This window comes from Sceloporus occidentalis, unplaced genomic scaffold, assembly GCF_023333645.1.
Source record: "Sceloporus occidentalis isolate IW3139 unplaced genomic scaffold, rSceOcc1.0.p SCAF_119, whole genome shotgun sequence".
NCBI classification, from domain to species: domain Eukaryota; kingdom Metazoa; phylum Chordata; class Lepidosauria; order Squamata; family Phrynosomatidae; genus Sceloporus; species Sceloporus occidentalis.
The window spans coordinates 934197-952384 of NW_028317099.1; the positions used below are offsets into that span (position 1 = coordinate 934197).

At 39.3% G+C, this 18188-nt stretch overlaps 1 protein-coding gene across 1 annotated transcript in view; it reads left to right on the forward strand.

The window, feature by feature from the left end:
* LOC149282313 (dystrophin-related protein 2-like) overlaps positions 1-12730 on the forward strand; it is a 38490-nt gene extending 25760 nt beyond the window's left edge. Inside the window, exons 16-22 of the mRNA XM_089498353.1 lie at positions 782-847; positions 2047-2112; positions 2350-2496; positions 6970-7213; positions 11891-11996; positions 12197-12283; positions 12687-12730. Of these exons, the coding sequence (XP_089354479.1) occupies positions 782-847; positions 2047-2112; positions 2350-2496; positions 6970-7213; positions 11891-11996; positions 12197-12283; positions 12687-12730 (760 nt within the window). The remainder of the gene's footprint in view (positions 1-781; positions 848-2046; positions 2113-2349; positions 2497-6969; positions 7214-11890; positions 11997-12196; positions 12284-12686) is intronic.
* Positions 12731-18188: the final 5458 nt, after the last annotated feature.

The following is an 18188-nucleotide window of genomic DNA, read 5'->3' on the forward strand; positions in this document are numbered from 1 at the left end:
CTTTCAGTGCCTTTCTTGATTGCAGGCTGGCTAAACATCCCTAATAGTAGCCACATCAAAACTGCACTCTTTGGTTCTTAACAAAATGGTAGCAATATCTTGTCAATGTCTGAAAGATACATGTTTCTCTTTCTTTTGGTTGGTGTTACATCTTCAGCCAGATTGGGTGTACTTTAAACAAATGCATTTAAAGTACCTATTCAGCAGATTCTTAAGGACAATGTTTTGTTGCCTGTGGTGCTATCAGATTTCTGCTTGTATCACAATATATGTTTACATACCCTCTGGGTTTGACTTTTCATCAGATTTGAACTAGTATAGTAAGTGTATTCTGCTATATCATAACAAAACAAAGAGAATGGACCTACTAAGAGTTAAAATGTCACAAGATCCATGTTAGCCTGATGAATCAAAAAGGCTGTGATAATAATTTGGTAGTTGGGAAAGAACTTTTCATCATTAAATTGCATGTTTGTTGGACTCTATTCTGCCCAAGATATATCAATATCATTTATATTTGCAAGACGGTAAAATGTCAGTGTGGACTTTCCTCAGGACGAGCTTGAATTAAATAAAAGCGTTGTCGCTGGCAACCAACGTTTCTGTATGTAGCATTGTAGTTTATGCTAAAGGATAAAAATGTTTCATTTAATTTTAAGGATTTTAGTTTATTTAGAACCATTTTGCTTGTAAATACATTTAAGTTTTCCATCTTTATTAGCAATTTTTTATCAGAACTATAATATCTTAAATTTGAATCTTTTTTTAATATGTGATCCAGGCCAGTCTCCTCTCCTGTGCTCCCACATGCCGATACTCATTCGCGGATAGAGCATTTTGCAAGCAGGTGTGTATGTTCTCTGATGGTAAAATGTAATGCAAGGAAATTCAACATTTCATCTAAATTCAAAAAATAAAAGCAACTTTTATGCAAGTTGAACTTTAGTTTAACATCCTGGGCAACCTCGCCAAAGAAAAACGCTTCTTTTTAAAGTATTATTATTATTATTATATTTTATTTATATATCATTAGCAATTTACGCAGCTCTTCTTACAATACAAATATTAAGGGGTATGACAAGATTAGAATTGACAGACTAAGACAAAGAAGCGTTGGGTAGAGAGTGCCCTGCTCGCAAGCTTACAATCTAGAGGGAATGCGGTAAGGAGAAATAAGGTAAGGAGAAAGAGGGGTGGTAGTACTACGTACAGAGATGGTATGCTTCTGTGAAGAAGTGGGGGGGTTTGAGATTTTTCTTGAAGTGTTGATAAGTGAGGAGGAAAGCCTTAGCCCATGGGAAACGATTGAGTATCTGAGTTTTTTGTTGTAAAGGCGGAAATGTATGGAGGACTTTATATGTTTGGACAAGGATTTTAAATTTGATTACTTAAGGTAATAGGGAGACAATGAAGGGGAAGCAGTTCATGGAGTGGGTAAGCAGAAGCGACTAGGAAGATGAGCCTAGTAGCAGAGGATACAGAAGAGTGCTAACCAGAGTGTCGCAATACTCAAGGCAGGAAATTATAAGGGAATTAACCAAGGTTTTGTGGCAAGAGGGCACCATGTCAATTTAAAGGGGGCACTCAGCTGTCATGTGCATTAAAGTGTAAATGAAATCTGGAATGTCCCTTTCATTTCCTGTGCTAACCCAAGATACAATAATTAACACGTGTCTTATTTCAAAAACAATTGTAAAATACTTCCCAAATGTCGCACTGCAGCGGCCCGATATACACTCCTCTCAGTGTTCACAAACAGATACAGCACAAATAGGGGCGCATGTGCATATAGGCAGAAAAAGAAAATATTTATATAATAATATAATACTGTCAAATAAATAGAAATAGAAGATGTGAATGCACTCACAAACAGTGCCGGTACAAGAGGCCCTTCAGAATAAAAAAGATCTTTATTTCTTCATTAACATCTATAGGGAGATAAAAAAGACCAAATGGTGCAATATCTTCCTCTTTTTATGCAAGTCGTGGTGGTCAGTGTTAATGTTCCTGTGTTGTATTCCAGAGTAACTGACCGTTGCTTTGCAGGCTTGCTGAAATGGAAAGCCAGAACTGTACTTTCTTTACTGATAGCCTATCTCCTGATGACAGCCTGTGAGTAATATGTTCATAGTGTATGGTTTTGATCACATTAGTAATTTATGTGTGCACATAAGTGTGAAATACTCAATTTGCTGCAAGCTGTGTGATGTCACCCATATGCACATATTCAGAAATGCCTGGGGTAGATTGAAAGAATGGTAGAAAAATATCAAGCAGCTCTTTAGTCTTCATATGTGGTTTTGGGATTCAATCATACTCAGTTTTTGTTTCGCCTTATCTACTTGGTAGTGATGAGGACCAATATTTGCTACGACACTCCAGTCCCATTACAGATCGGGATCCATGCAACATGCCTCAGACTGCAATTGCCCTACATCCAGAAGAGGAACAGAGCGAACTGGAAAGAATCCTTGCTCACCTAGAGCATGAGAACAGGTATTTCAGATACTGTAGCCGTTGATACACTGTTAAAAACGCAGTTTAATTCTGTGGTATACGTTAGAATGACAATGTCAGTAGTGTAGCAGAGAATACTTAGGTCCTGACAAACAAATTGGCACACCGATGTGTATAATTCACACAAAGATAGAGTTATAAACTATTCTATGGCAAAAACCTTTTGTTAATGCCAAACTAAATTTCTGACATTTTGGACAATGCTATACTTCCAACTTTGTGGAAACAGTGACATCAAAATGTATGCAAAAATCTGGGCTGTTGCCATTGATTGCAAGCTTACTACATGTGGTCCAGGTGGGTTTCGTGGGGGGCTGGCAGGCATCAGATAATACACTCTGCTACTCCATGCTTGCTCTTATTATTCGATGCCGAAAAGGTATTTGATCATCGAGTGGGCTTTTTTGAAAAGGGTTTTAGAAACGTATAGTTTCCCAGGGCAATCACAGAATTGATGTTGTTGTATATTGCCCCAAATGCAAAGTTTACTCAATCAGGTTTCCCCTCTAAAAATATTATTATAACCAACGGCACAAGGCAGGAGCTGCCTGCTGTCCCCGTTTCTCTACAGACTAGCACTGGAACCGCTGGACATAGGAATCAGATCTGACCCTCCCACTTCCAGCTTTAGCACTCCTGGGATTTTTTTTTAACAACGTCGTAGTTACAATGCGCTTGTGCACCTTTTGGGGGCTTCACCCATTGAGTCATTAGAGCGTTGGGTTGGTAGGGGTAGCTTTCAAGAATGGAAGATTGCAGATTTAGTTAAAATCTCAAATCTATTTGAAAGAGGTCAATTACAATGTTATGAAAAGCTGAGTGGGTCCTGTGGAATATCGCCAAAATACTTTTACAAGTATTTGAAAGCTAGACACATTTTAATCCTCCTCACTCCTAAGGAAGGATAGAGTGACTCACCATCCTATCATAAGCCTGATCTCAACGTGTTACACGTGTGTGATTGAACCATGCTTCAGGTCCAATGTTCCATAAATTTTGGCATGGGAATGGCAATTAGTGGCCATGTATCCCCTAGATCAATGGCTAGAGGCAGAAAAATGGATGAGGGGAATAACAAATGTAGCAGAATTAGAGAAATAAGTAGCAGGGGCTTGCCAAAATCTTCTCAGAGTCAGCGCTTCACTGCTGAGGAAATGTGAGATGGTGAGGGATATGGTGGGTTTGTCCCAAAATTCAGTGGAGACTGTGGAGAACTTTCACCTAAATTATTGGCATGGTTGCAGGACTTGCAGTCCACTAACACCAGAAGCTGTCCTTCTCTTCCTGACGGGGATATTCTGTCGGGCATGAGGAAATTCATTGTGCACTTTTTCCTAGCCACAAAATTATGCCTAGCTAGCAAGTGGAAAACGGAGACGGGGCCCAGAGTAGAGGAAGTTGTGGATATGATGGAAGTTCACGGACACATGGAGGAGATGCCACACACCCTCTCTAACACCAAATATGTCTATGATAAAATATGGACAATCCGGCTGCTTTCAGACCAGTTAAGCTCTTTGGTGGTTGGCCGGGGGAGGGCAGGGTGAGGCAACGCTCAAAAGACAAGGGGCCTGGTGGATGATCGTAGCATCCTTTCTATGGTTAAAAAAAACCCTTCACAACATATAGCCAAGTGAAGAACACTCTCCAGAAGGTAGGCATATATCTAGGGCTGAAACAACAAATCGATAAAATCGATAATAATCGATAATGAAAATCGTTGTCAACGATTTTCATTATCGATTAATCTAATCGATTTTTATCGATTATAAAAATTATAATCCGACCTCAAACAGAGATCGGATTATAACACTAGAATCCAGATCCCCCGCAACGCTGCAGGGGACCTGGATTCCCCTCACTGTCGGACGGTCTCTCACTTCTGTCTCTCTCCCCCTCCCATACACCCCTCTGACTCCTCCCCCCTCCCATACATCACTCTGCCTCTCTACCCGGCTCCGTTACTGACTTCATAGAAGCCTCAGCGTAAGTGAAGGGCAGTAACGGAGGCTGTCTGTGCGCATCGTTTAGACCCCCACCGGCTGACAGAGGATCATCCTCTCTGTCAGCCGGTGGGGGTCTGCATCGCACAGACAGCCTCCGTTACTCACCTTCACTTACGCTGAGGCTTCTATGAAGCTGCAGTGAAAGTTCCTGTCAGTAACGGAGCCGGGTAGAGAGGCAGAGCGGTGTATGGGAGGGGGGAGGAGTCAGAGGGGTGTATGGGATCCACCCTCCCATACACCACTCTGGCTCCTCCCCCTCCCATACGGCACTCTGCCTCTCCACCCGGCTCCCTGGTGTCTTGTGAACCTCCGTGGCTGACAGGAGGCAGAGTGGAGTATGGGAGGGGGAGGAGCCAGAGTGGAGTATGGGAGGGGGAGGAGCCAGAGTGGAGTATGGGAGGGGGCAAAGTGGTATATGGGAGGGGGAGGAGGAAAAGTGATGTATGGGAGGGGGAGGAGGCAGAGTGGTGTATGGGAGGGGGGAGGAGGCAGAGTGGAGTATGGGAGGGGGGAGGAGGCAGAGTGGAGTATGGGAGGGGGGAGGAGGCAGAGTGGCGTATGGGAGGGGGGAGGAGGCAGAGTGTAGTATGGGAGGGGGAGGAGCCAACGTGATGTATGGGAGGGGGAGGAGCGAGTGGTGTATGGGAGGGGCAGGAGCCAGAGTGGTGTATGGGAGGGGGAGGAGCCAGAGTGGTGTATGGGAGGGGGAGGAGCCAGAGTGGTGTATGGGAGGGGGAGGAGCCAGAGTGCTGTATGGGAGGGGGAGGAGCCAGAGTGGTGTATGGGTGAGTTATAGTGGTGTATGGGGGGTATTATGAATTTCAGGGCATATAGGGGGTATAAGGCATATCGATATTAGGCATATCAGGGGGGCATAAAACATATCTGGGGGTAAAAGGTTTATCAGGGGGCTCAGTGGCATATAGGGGGTATAAGGCATATCGATATTAGGCATATCAGGGGGGCATAAAACATCTGGGGGTAAAAGGTATATCAGGGGGCTCAGTTGCATATCACTGGCATATAAGAGGTATAAGGCATATATGGGGGCAGAGTGGCAAGCTGGGGGTCAGATGTGCATAACCGGGGGCAGTTTGGTAAATAAAAAAAATATAAACAAGGCTTTTTTCTCATAGTTTTTATTAAATATGAAAAATAGTTAACATATGAATTAATATTTACTAATAACTTTGTATTAAAACCTAGTTTGAGAAACACTGTGTTTGGGTTCTTGTAGCTTTTATTATTATGTCAGTAAAATAAGAAGGTGAATACAGAGGCCATTGTGATAAAGAGATGAAAGTGTAAATTGTACGTTTTTTATTACATTATTTTAAATTGAAAAAAAATTAAATTTTTTTATCCGATTAATCGATTAATCGAAAAAATAATCGGCCAACTAATCGATTATTAAAATAATCGTTAGTTGCAGCCCTACATATATCATTATCCAAGTTTACCATAAAGAGACTTGAGCAAATAGAGGGTTCACCACAAGGTGCATACCATTCAAGAATAGAAAGGCCAGATTAGACTTTGCCAAAAACATCTAAAAAAAAAGACTTGGAATGGCTCATGATCCGAAGCATACCAAATTATCTGTAAAACACAGTGGAGGTAGTGTGATTGCGTGGGCATGCATGGCTACCAATTGCACTGGTTTTATTGATGATGTGTCAGAAGTCAGAAGCGGTCAGATGAATTCTGATATGTGTGTATGGATATATTATCTGCTCAGATTTAGCCTAATTTCAGCTAAGTTGATTGGATGGCACTTCACTTTACAGATAGACAGTGACCCAATTCATACTGCAAAAGAAGCCAGGGTTTTTTTTAAAGCAAAAAAGTGGAAAATTCTGCAATGGCCGAGTCAGTTACTTGATCTGAACACCATTGAGTATACATTTCACTTGCTGAAGACAAAACTTAAGGCAAAAAGTCCCACAAACAATAACTAAAGACAGCTGCAGTAAAGGCCTGGCACAGCTTTACAAAGGAGGAAACCCAGCATTTGGGGATGTCCATGCATTCCAGACTTCAAGCAATCATTACCTGCAAAGGATTTTCAACAAAGTATTAAAAATGAACACTTTATTTATGATTGTGTTGATTTGTCCAATTGCATTTGAGCCCCTGAAAATTGTGGACCTAACAGTATGTCTTTCCTCACAGCATCTTTCAGAAAAAAAGATATTTTGCAAGTAAAAAAATGATGTATCACAATATTATAATATTTATATTTTATTTTTCTGTATATCTAAAGAGGCGTCTACGCTATTTTTATTTACAACCTATGTGTGTTATTTACACTGCCACTGGTACTTAGTTTTTTGTTTTTTTCAGGGGTGTTATCTTGAAAAGTTGTTTTAGGTAAATACTTGTCTCATATTGATGTCAACTACTACACTTGCCCGCATCTGATGGTTTTCCTTCAACCATTTTCTAGAATCCTACAGGGGGAGCTGAAACGTTTGAAGTGGCAGCATGCAGAAGCTGGAGAAGGAACAGTGCTGGGGGAAGTTTCTCCAGATTCAGGTGCAAGTAGTGATGCACAGAGTGAGGAATTGCTAAGTGAGGCTCGTATCCTTAGGCACCACAAAAACCGCCTAGAGACACGCATGCAGATACTGGAAGACCACAACAAACAGCTTGAATCTCAGCTACATCGTCTCAGGGAGCTGCTTTTACAGGTAGTTGAGAATATATAATTGTTTCTTTGTTTATTGCTTTACCTTTACATCCTGTTAGAGGTCAGTGGGTTGATACTTACTGATATAGTCTATAAGTAGAAAAAAACATCTTAGTTAAATTTGTGGTAATGTTATATTGCATACATTTACCAGTCATTCACAAATCAGAGCTGCAAGGAGTACAGCAGGTTATATATATGAGCTTTAGTACATATTTTGAAAACATAAATAGGAACAACTGAATTTTACATCAAATATAACTACTAGTGAGATTATAGTGCAAACGCTTGTATACTAGAAGCAGAAAACTGCTTGAATATAAATAGCTTCAATGAAATACTGCCCGTTTTCAAGCAAGTAGCATATGTATTTTGATGTACCAAAAATTAGGAGTGGCAGTAAAGCAACGTGGTATATGGCACAGAATTAAAAAAATATATAATTGGAAATTTTTGCCACATTCCACAATACTGCCATACTAATATTAGCGACTTTTATTTTGGATGTGACCCCACAGTAATAGTTTTTGACCAAAGGGAAGTCAGACAAAGTATATAACAAGAATTGACAGGGGATAGGTGGTATAGGTAAATATAGTGATGGAAGTTAAACATATATGGGATAGGCATATGGCTATCATGAATACAAAACAAAACCAAGGACCAGTTGAGGTTTGAATTTTTTACAGCAGAAGTAATGGACACATTATTTGCCACGAAATTCCCTGTTTTTGCAGTTAGCATTACACATGTGTACAGATATATATTTAAAACTACAATAAGGGCAGCCCAAAAAGGAGATTAACTTTTATTACTGCGTATACAGAGTATCGGAAGGGTCAAGGGGGCAAGTAAGAATGTATCTAGAGTGAAACTACCAATGATTGTTGAACAAATGAAAGCAAATATAAAAATAATTAGTATTTGTAATGTAATCAGTACTTTGGCTAGAAACATAAAAAATATGTAATCATGAAAAATTAATATACTGGTATATCAAATTACATAAGCAAATGAATCATGATTATGCATATTAAAATTAAATAATAATAATTACCGTATTTGCTCGATTATAAGACAACCCTGATTATAAGACGACCCCCCAAATCTGAATATTAATTTAGGAAAAAAAGAAAAAGCCTGAATATAAGACGACCCTATAGGAAAAAAGTTTTACCAGTAAATGTTAATTCATGTAAACTATTTTTTTTTTTAATAAAAGCTATGATTGAGAAAAATATTTTGGTTTTATTTCCTTCTATTTTCCAACCTGCCCCCCAGTTATGCACATCTGCCCCAGAAATGCCTTATACCCCCTATATGCCACTGTGCCCCATGATATGCCTTTTAACCCTCTAAATGCCACTGTGCCCCATGATATGCCTTTTAACCCTAAATGCCACTGTGCCCCATGATATGCCTTTTGACCCCCTATGTGCCACTCTGCCTCCAGAAATGCCTTATACCCCTATATGCCACTCTGGCATTTAGAGGGTTAAAAGGCATATTATGGGGAAGAGTGGCATCTAGGGAGGTTTAAGGCATTCAGGAGGCAGAGTGGCGTATAGAGGGTTAAATAGGCATTTCGTGAGGCAGAGTGGCATTAAGGGGGATTTAACACTCCCCCGCCCCCCCCCCAAACTTACCGGTGCTTCTGACTTCCCTGTCATGTAGCCGGGCCACGTGTAGATCCCACGCACTTACGCTGCAGCCAGAAGGAGGCGTGGCTAGCAGCGGGGTTGTCTGCGTCCATCGCGCAGACCTTCCCCGACTGTCAGAGATCAGAGTTCCCCGCACCGCTACACCAGCTACACACCGGGGACTCAGAAGTTCCGGTAAGTGGGGCGGGAGGGGGGAGACAGGAGGATCCAGGTCCCCTGCAGCTGCGGGGGATCTGGATCTTAGTCGTCTCATAGTCAGACCTATTTGAGGTCTGATTATAAGACGACCCCGATTATAAGACGAGGGGTATTTTTCAGAGCATTTGCTCTGAAAAAAACCTCGTCTTATAATCGATCAAAAACGGTAATAGTGATAAGTCAAATAAATGTATATACTGACATACTGATAAACAAAGGGGCTTGAAATACACATAGGGACACCAAACTATACTAAATGTTTTTTAAAAAACACAATGGTCCGAAGGGATGTTGTGGGCCACTGTGGATGTCACTTCATTCTACGCTGTGATTGCATAAGGTTTTGAAGCAGTCAGACAACAATTAAATGAGGACATCCAGATGCCATCTGTTCAAGCCCAATTTATTTTACATTCTACTAAATTCATTTTAACACACAATTATTTTTGGTTTCACGATACTTATTATTTAAAGTTATGTGGTATGGCCATGGACACCAGGCTTGCACCTAGCTACTCTGTGCTCTGGTGTCGATATATAGATGACATGTTGATAATATGGCATGGGACACAAAAAGATTAAAACATTTTTATCACATTTATAACTAATAATTCATATGGTTTAAAATTTACATCTAATATTCACAGCACATAAATTGATTTTTTTAGACCTCACTTTGTAGAAGATAAGAAGCAGGGCTCTCTCCGCCTAATGTATCGGTTTGTCTTAGTCTGTCAATTCTCGTTTTGTCATATCCCTTGTATATATGTATTGTATTAATTGCTGCGTAAACTGTTGGTGCTATATAAATAAAAGATAATAATAATAATAATAAAGTTAATTCACATACATTTTTTGAATAGATATATAGATTTTTTTTTAGTTGTCACATGATTTTACAACATCCCTAAGGGGCAACTGATGAGAATTAAAAGAAATTGTACAAATGATAGGGACTTTCAGGGATAGTGTAATATTTTGATAAATTTGATAAATTCTCTGAATTTGTTTACAAGTTACTCAGATAAGAATGAGTTATTCAAAGATAAGAGTTAGGCTCAAGATGGAAAATAATTTTCCTTTTCTATTTTAACTAAATATAGGCCAACAATTTTTAATGCTTATTATATTAACCTAATATGAAGTCCTAGGGAAAGTGGTACCTGCACCACCACAAGTGATATGTAACCCCTTAAGGACAGAACCGTTTTTTTAAATTTTTTCTACCCTTCCTGATAATTGCCGTTTAAACATTTTTGCGGTGCTTATGTTTAGTTATGTATTGGGGGGGGGGGTTAGGACAAGCAGGGCTTTATTTAGATACCATTATTTTGATCATATCATATAATTTACTATAAACTGTGAGCTGGGATCATGTAACCACACAGTCTTAAGGTTTGAAATACCACATAAGGCTGAATTATTTTTAGAATTGTAGTCCTTTTTATTAAAAGGTCTGTAAACAAACATAAATAAAACAAACAAAAAGAAAAGCCTTGCTCTCTGAGCACTTACTGACAAACAAAAACTATCGTTGGACGGCTTACCCGCTACCAACAAAAAAACATTTAGCACAGACCTTTTTCGTTTAGGAACCGTTCAGCAGATTTGTTTAGGAGAAAATGCAGTCTCACTCACTGCTTGTATGTTTCTCACCTGACTAACTTACAGGGCTCCTTTTTGTAGCAGCCCCCTGCTGCTCATTGGTAACAGGTGAGTAAATCTCTGAACCAGAACTCCTGGACTGGCTGCATCACCTGCTGCAAGTAAACTGTGGAGTGGAGCACTGGCCCTCCCTTCTCTCCAAATGCTCCACCCCAGGGACCCAAACATAACTACAACATTACCATTACTTTGCTGGTAACAAAACATTCTCCCTGGGGTTATCGAATACATTGCACTGCAGTATTTGGTGGGAAATGTACATGTTATCCACCACAATGCCCTGTTCCCTGTCACACATCCTCCCCCCCAGCTCAAACCTTGTGGGGTGAGCGACCACGGTCATAAGTGAATGTTTACGTGAAAGACCATCAGCATTACCCTGTTTAGAGCCTGCCCTGTGCTCTAACGAGAAATGATAGGGTTGTAAACTAAGGAACCAACGTGTAACTCTGCTATTTTTCTCCTTGTTTTGACTCATCCAAGTTAGTGGTGCGTGATCGGTCACTAGCTTAAACCTTCTGCCCAACAAATAGTATTTCAGAGTTTCAACAGCCCATTTAATAGCTAAACATTCCTTCTCCACTATGGAATAATTCTTTTCTCTGGGTTGAAGTTTCCTACTCAGGTACAAGATTGGGTGCTCTTCATCTTGAGTTATCTGGGAAAGCACTGCTCCCAATCCTACATCAGATGCATCGGTTTGTAGGATGAATTCCTTTGAGAAATTCGGTGTGACCAGTACAGGTTGAATGCAAATAGCTTCCTTGAGACTTTGAAATGCTTGTTCAGCTTCAGGGGACCACTTCACCATGACAAAACATATATAAAATATGGTGAAAATTTTTATTTAAAAAAAAGCTAATGAAAAAACTGCAGCAACATCTCCTGAGTACATTGATACTCCCCATGCATAGGCTGTTGGGTTGTCTGGGGGCTAAAAGGCCATTTGGGAAGTGTTTATTTCTTAGGGACAGACTGACCAGATGTCAAAATTCCGAATTGGAACATCTTGGCTATTTTGATTTACCTTTTTAGTATTTAGTCTTTCCATTTTTGACGTTTTTTATATTTATCTTTATATACATCACCTTATATTCTGCAGATTAACATTTGTTACATAATCACCATAATATATGCAATTATATTTATTTTAGCCTGGCACAGATGAAGGTAAGCCTTTGTCTTCCACCTCCACTTCAGATTCTGAAAACCGGCATTCTGAAGAAAGGAATGGAAGTACCCCAGAGACAGAGGTAGCAGGTATGAGAGAACTGCCCTAATATATTTGCACACACAAGCTTTTTTGATGTGTGTTATATGTGCTAGTTGAAATATTATTTTCCATCACAACTAACATTCTCAACCCTTATTTGAAACTCTGGTCGGTTTACATACTCCTATTTTACTACTTTAATACACATTTTTCTAGTGGTCCGTTTTTTGGTTTTTTTTATCCTCAGATGATATGGAGAGTCGGACTAGGGAAGTAGGACTCTGCTTAGAAGACATTATGGAGAAGCTCAGAAATGCCTTTCCCAATACCAGAGGTAAGAGGAACACTATTAAAACATCTTACATAGAAGATAAGGAAGATTATCCATTAAATGTTTTCATGTATAAAAATTCCTCTGCCAAACAGTATACATTTCTGTAGATGATTATGCAATCATACGTACAGATGAATATATACTTGCTTGATTATTGTGCTCAAGTTATGTTTCCCTTCATTTGAATTATTATGTTCTGCCACATTTAGCCACAGCTCTTGGGCCCCTTGATAAACTAAATATCTCCAAAAAGATTACACCGGCTGGAAAATAAAAAGTACAGCTATTGTTTGTTTTCACAAATGTAATGATTTTGGCAACAGTTGACTTTTAATATTTTCATCTTTATGAAACTTAATTTGTGTAACATGTATGTTAAACAGTCTCTTTCTTGTCTTTTTAGATTCTGGTATTGCACCTGTGAAGTCTCAGACGTTACCATTGTGACACTGCCCCTGTGCAATAAGATAATTTAACCCTCCCTGGTTGGGTCAACACATCTCGTATTTTCAACTAATGAAAGGGAGATATTCTAACGTGGCAACGAAAGTAAATATCTATAAGGGTATAACACCAAGCCAGTGTTTCTAATGCTAACCATGTGAAGATTCAAAGTGAACAAAGCCAAATATCTGATAAGATTAATAAAGCGTGACGTCCCAACTTTCAGAAGCTATGATAAATGTTGAGATGATGACTAAAGCTGCCATAATGCTCCTGAGTTATGTAGCAAACAATGGGTTTGATTTTAGTTCCTAGCTACAACCAAGGATTTCCCTTAATCTAAAGATGCTCTCAATGACAACTCTGTCCTATAACCTATGACTAATTATTGTAATGAAGAAGGATGTGATTAACACATTCATTGTTTTTTATGTTGTATTTCTTTATAGAACTTGCTTAGAGAAAAAAAAAGCATATTATGGACTTGGAATGGGATCCTAAATAATCTTTGTAAAGATTTATAAAGAAACAACATGACTTACAGGAACTATTATGTGAGGAAGAGTTTTTAATGTAAATATTAAATTGGAAAGTGGCTAGGAAATGGCTTTCTGTTAATTTGTTGTTTTATTAAAAGTTTACATATAAACACATTACATAATTCAAATCTACAGTACCTTGCAAAAGTATTCACCCCTCTTGGAATTTTTCCTATTTTGTTGCATTACTAACTGGAGTTAAAGTTTGTTTTTTATTTAGATTTCATACACAAATAGCCCAAATTGGTGAAGTAAAATGAAGAAAATAACTTTAAAAAAAAAATAATAAAAATGAAAAAACGAATTGGTGCGTGCATATGTATTCTCACCCCCTTTGCTATGAAGCAGCTAGGTAAGATCTGGTGCAACCAATTATCATTATTATTATTAATAAGTCACATAATAGGCAGTCAGGCATGTGGGAGACTCCCCAAACATATGGAAGAAGGTAGTCTGGTCAGATTAAACTAACATTGAGCTTTTTGGCCATCAAGGAAAACACTGTCTCTGGCGTAAATCCAACACCTCTCGTCACCCAGAGAACAGTATCTTTCTTTTTGGCAGGGACTGGGAAACTGTTGAAGATTGAAGGAATGATAGGTACTAAATACAGGGAAATACTTGAGGGAAATGTTTTTCAGTCTTCCAGACAGAGGTTCAGCTTCCAGCAGGACAATGACCCTAAGCATACTGCTAAAGCATCACTCGAGTGGTTTAAGAAAACATTTAAATCTCTTGGAATGGCCTAGTCAAAGCCCAGACCTCAATCCAATTGAGACACTGTGGTATGACACCAGCGGAACCCATCCAACTGGAAGGAGCTAAAGCAGTTTAGCCTTGAAGAATTTTATAGATATGTACCCCAAGAGACTTGTAGCTGTAATTGCTGGAAAAGGTGGCTCTACAAAGTATTGACTTGGGGGGGGGAGGGGATAGTTATGTATGCTTTTTGTCTTTTGTATCACAATAAAATAATTGCATATTCAAAGTTGTAGGCATGTTATATAAATCAAATAATACAACCCCCCATTTTAATTATAGGTTCTAATGCAACAAAATAGGAAAAGTGCTGAATATTTTTGCATGGCAATGTAGATCTGCAAACATCCACCAAGCAACATATTTAGTGTAATAATATTAATAGTGTGAATTTGGAATTGATGCTAAGAGAATTAATTATTTACAAGCCACTACAACATGTTGCCTTTGAAAGAATTACAATTTCAACCAGCCAAAGACTAAATTAATCACTTTATGTTTATGTAAAGGAGTAATTACTTACCATCTATAGCAAACAAAATTAACTACATTAATAAAGCACAAACAATGTTTAATTATAAAAGTATAGTAATTGCGCCAAATATTTAAAAGTGAAGACATACAGCATATAAAGGGCTGTTGGATAACACTATGAATTCTAACTATGTTAGAATACTTATATTTGTCAGTGGCTTCCATTAAGTAGCTTGTTTGTATTTTTTGTTTGGTTTTTAAACATAATGGTAAACAATAATAGTAACAATTATAGGAAAGGCTGGTTATTGTCACAGTTTTAACAATAAATGTCAGTAGTATTTTCTGTCAGTTGTGAAGAGCTCCCCAAGTATTTATGAATGTATAAATTACATATATCAACACACACACAAGCAAAACTGCTAGCAAAATGTATGTACGTTTACACTGGTCTTAATCTGTTCCCAACATTTTCTATGGAATAGATCTGGGGGTACAGGTTTTTGATCAATGAATGGAAATGTTACAGAGGTTTCTCAAGAGGCAAAGAATGGTACAATAAACATAGTTATAAGTATTCATGTAAGTTTTCATGGTGAAACTATTTAGGATAAAGTAATAAACAGATGAACTAGGGCATGTGTGACTGGCTAAAGAATGTAACGTTGAGACTGGCAAGTAGATGTTTGTTTATTGGTGCAAGAGACATTTTTGGCACAAATTCAGTAGTTACTTAACTTTTTTTCTAAAATAACAAACTGAACTCTGATACACCCTTCCCAAGCCTAACCAATAACACATTATCTTATGGAAACCAATACAGCCTATATTTTTAAACCATAATAAAGATTTATCTGAAATGCTACAGTGCATTATGTTACTGGACAAAAAATGCTTTTTGGGGGGTTATAATCATCAGTAAATATCAATATTTGAAAACATTAAAAAATAAGCATTTAATGGATCATTTAAAAAAAAGGACTTCTAGACTTCATGTATATACTATGTTTCTCTGTTGTGTTTTCATTTATCTTTCATTACTAAAATGTATATTAACCCCTTGACGACAATTGACCGTTGACAATTACAGGTGTAAAAAAATGGATCTACGTTGGCTTTCTGCACCCAAATGGTGTTGCTGTAATGCCTCGCTTTAATGTTAACGTAAAAATAATTTTCTACTGATGTCAAATTGGATTGGCCGGGTTCCACAATGTCCCAATTAACCCCTTTAGTCCCCTATAGACGTACTGGTACGTCCATAAAACGCATCTAAATAAACACATATGAATGCACCATTCTTGCAGCGGCAGGTACACATCCCTGCCGCTACACGGGAGATCAGCCTGGACTCCCCCCCTGTCAGCAGAAGCCAGCATCGCTGGCTTTCTGCTACCCGATCTCCTGTAACAGCTCCCGGCACGAACACCGGGAAACTGTTACAGTTTTAAATGCCCGATCGCGCATTCCCTTCTGGGTCTTGCCACTGCTGACGTCACCCGGAAGGTCATCGGAGGACAGGATATACCCTGCAGTGTCTGTCTAGACCCTGCTGGGATATCCGATCGCTCCGATGAGGCACTGATCACAGATACTGTGATCTCTATGCAAGTCTGTGGGAACTCTAATCATAAGAGGACCTCTAAACATACTGTATTGATAACAGTGCATTTAAAAAAAAATACAAATAATAAAAGAAAATTATAAAAAAGATAATAATACAAAAATACACTAACACAACATCTAAAAAGTATAACCCTCCGGCCCTGTTCACAACCCCCAAACCCGTTGAGCCATAAGTATAAAAATACTACCCTATGGCGTACTATATGTAATGGATGGATATGGCCCTTTAGAAAGAAAAAAAAAAAAAAAAAGGATTTGGGGTATCTCCGTAATCAGGAGATGCAGCTAAACAATTTTGTCTGGGTTTCTCTGCCGTAACACATACCCTGTGCTAAAAAATTCTGCAGGCCACCTTTGACAGTGATTGGTGGCCAAATAGCTGCGTGAAGAATGCCCAAATACCCTTGATAGTATAGCCTGGGATGTCTGCTTTACAGAAATATATACTTTTGTGGATATTTTTGGTTTATTTGTTTAAATACCTAATGAAAAATTTTGTGAGGATTCAGTGGGAAAATATATAAAACATTTGGTTGTTTTTCAAATTCTCGCGAGTTTGTACTAAATTTCTCATTCTAAAATTTCAGCTAATTATCTAATTATGGTATCAAAAGAAAGCCCCCTCTCTCCTTGAAAAAAACAATATATAATTTACATGGGTACACTATTTGCAGGAAAGGAGAGTAATCACTGAAGTGACATACCCCAAAAATGGCAAAATTGCTCCAAGCTTTTAGGTACCAAAAACCCCTGGGACTGAAGGGGTTAAAAGAGGGGGATGGATGACCACATGTCAAATTTCCAATTTGAAAAATGCCCTTGTCACAGATGTGGCCTTTTAGCCCCCAAACAACCTGACAAACCCATGCATGTGGAGTATCACTGTACTCACTGGATGCTGCTTAACACATATTGGGGTGTAGTGTAACAGTGACATGCTAGGAACTGTTAATTCATACCTAAAATACAATGTGTGTGGGAAAAATACATACAAAAAAATACTACTGCAAACTTTGACAAAGGCTGGTGGTAAAATGTGTGCATGCAAAGAGTTAAAATACCAGCATTTGAGTTCTACTTCAAGAGACCCACTTCTGTCAGAGGTGTATCCCCAAGTTCTGGGATCCGAGATTTCCTGTGCACTTCCACTCTGCGGCTCCTGATAAACATAATGGTGTGTCCATTCTCATACATAAGAGACTTCCTTTTCGTGTCCTCCAAACGTTCTCCGACCAGGACGGCAGATCTCTTCGTTTGGACGGTCTGCTCAACGACCATCCGATCACGATCGTCAACATATATGCACCCAGCCCTCCGACATCCGCGTTCTTTGATAAGCTTGCACAACTGCTCCTCACGACCCCACCAGGTGGTCTTGTTCTTGGAGGGGATTTTAATTCAGTTTTGGATCCTTACATGGACAGGACTCTTTCGGCGGCTCGAACCTGCCCGGGCTCCCTCTTTAAGCCCTTGCAGAATTTTGTTAAGTCTCTTGGATTGTTTGATGCTTGGAGACTCCTCCATCCCACAGATCGGGACTATTCGTTTTTCTCACACCCTCACACGATGTACTCCAGGCTGGACTATTTCTTCCTTAATCAATGCCTCCTTCCCTCGCTTCTCGAATCTAAGATCCACGAGATATCGTGGTCAGACCACGCTATGGTTGAGATATCGCTGGTGGGCCTTCTCCCTCCCAACCTGCGACCTTTCTGGTGACTCAACGACTCCTTGCTTCTCGACCCTGAGGTTCGGGGGACCATAACGCAATCTCTCACCACTTACTTCGCGGAGAATCTGACTCCTGATGTTACCCTTGGTACCACCTGGGACGTGCACAAGGCAGTCCTGCGGGGACAATTCCTGGCCCTGAACTCGGCTAAACGGAAGATCCATCTTTCCCAGATTAAGGACCTTGCGGCCACTTTATCCAGACTTCAGGCAGACCACAAACGCTCAGGTGACACTTTTCTTCTCCAGGAGATAATCTCCATCAGGGGCCAACTGAATTTATTACTCTCTACAGATGCCACCAAGGCGCTTCTTCGCACCAAACAACGGTT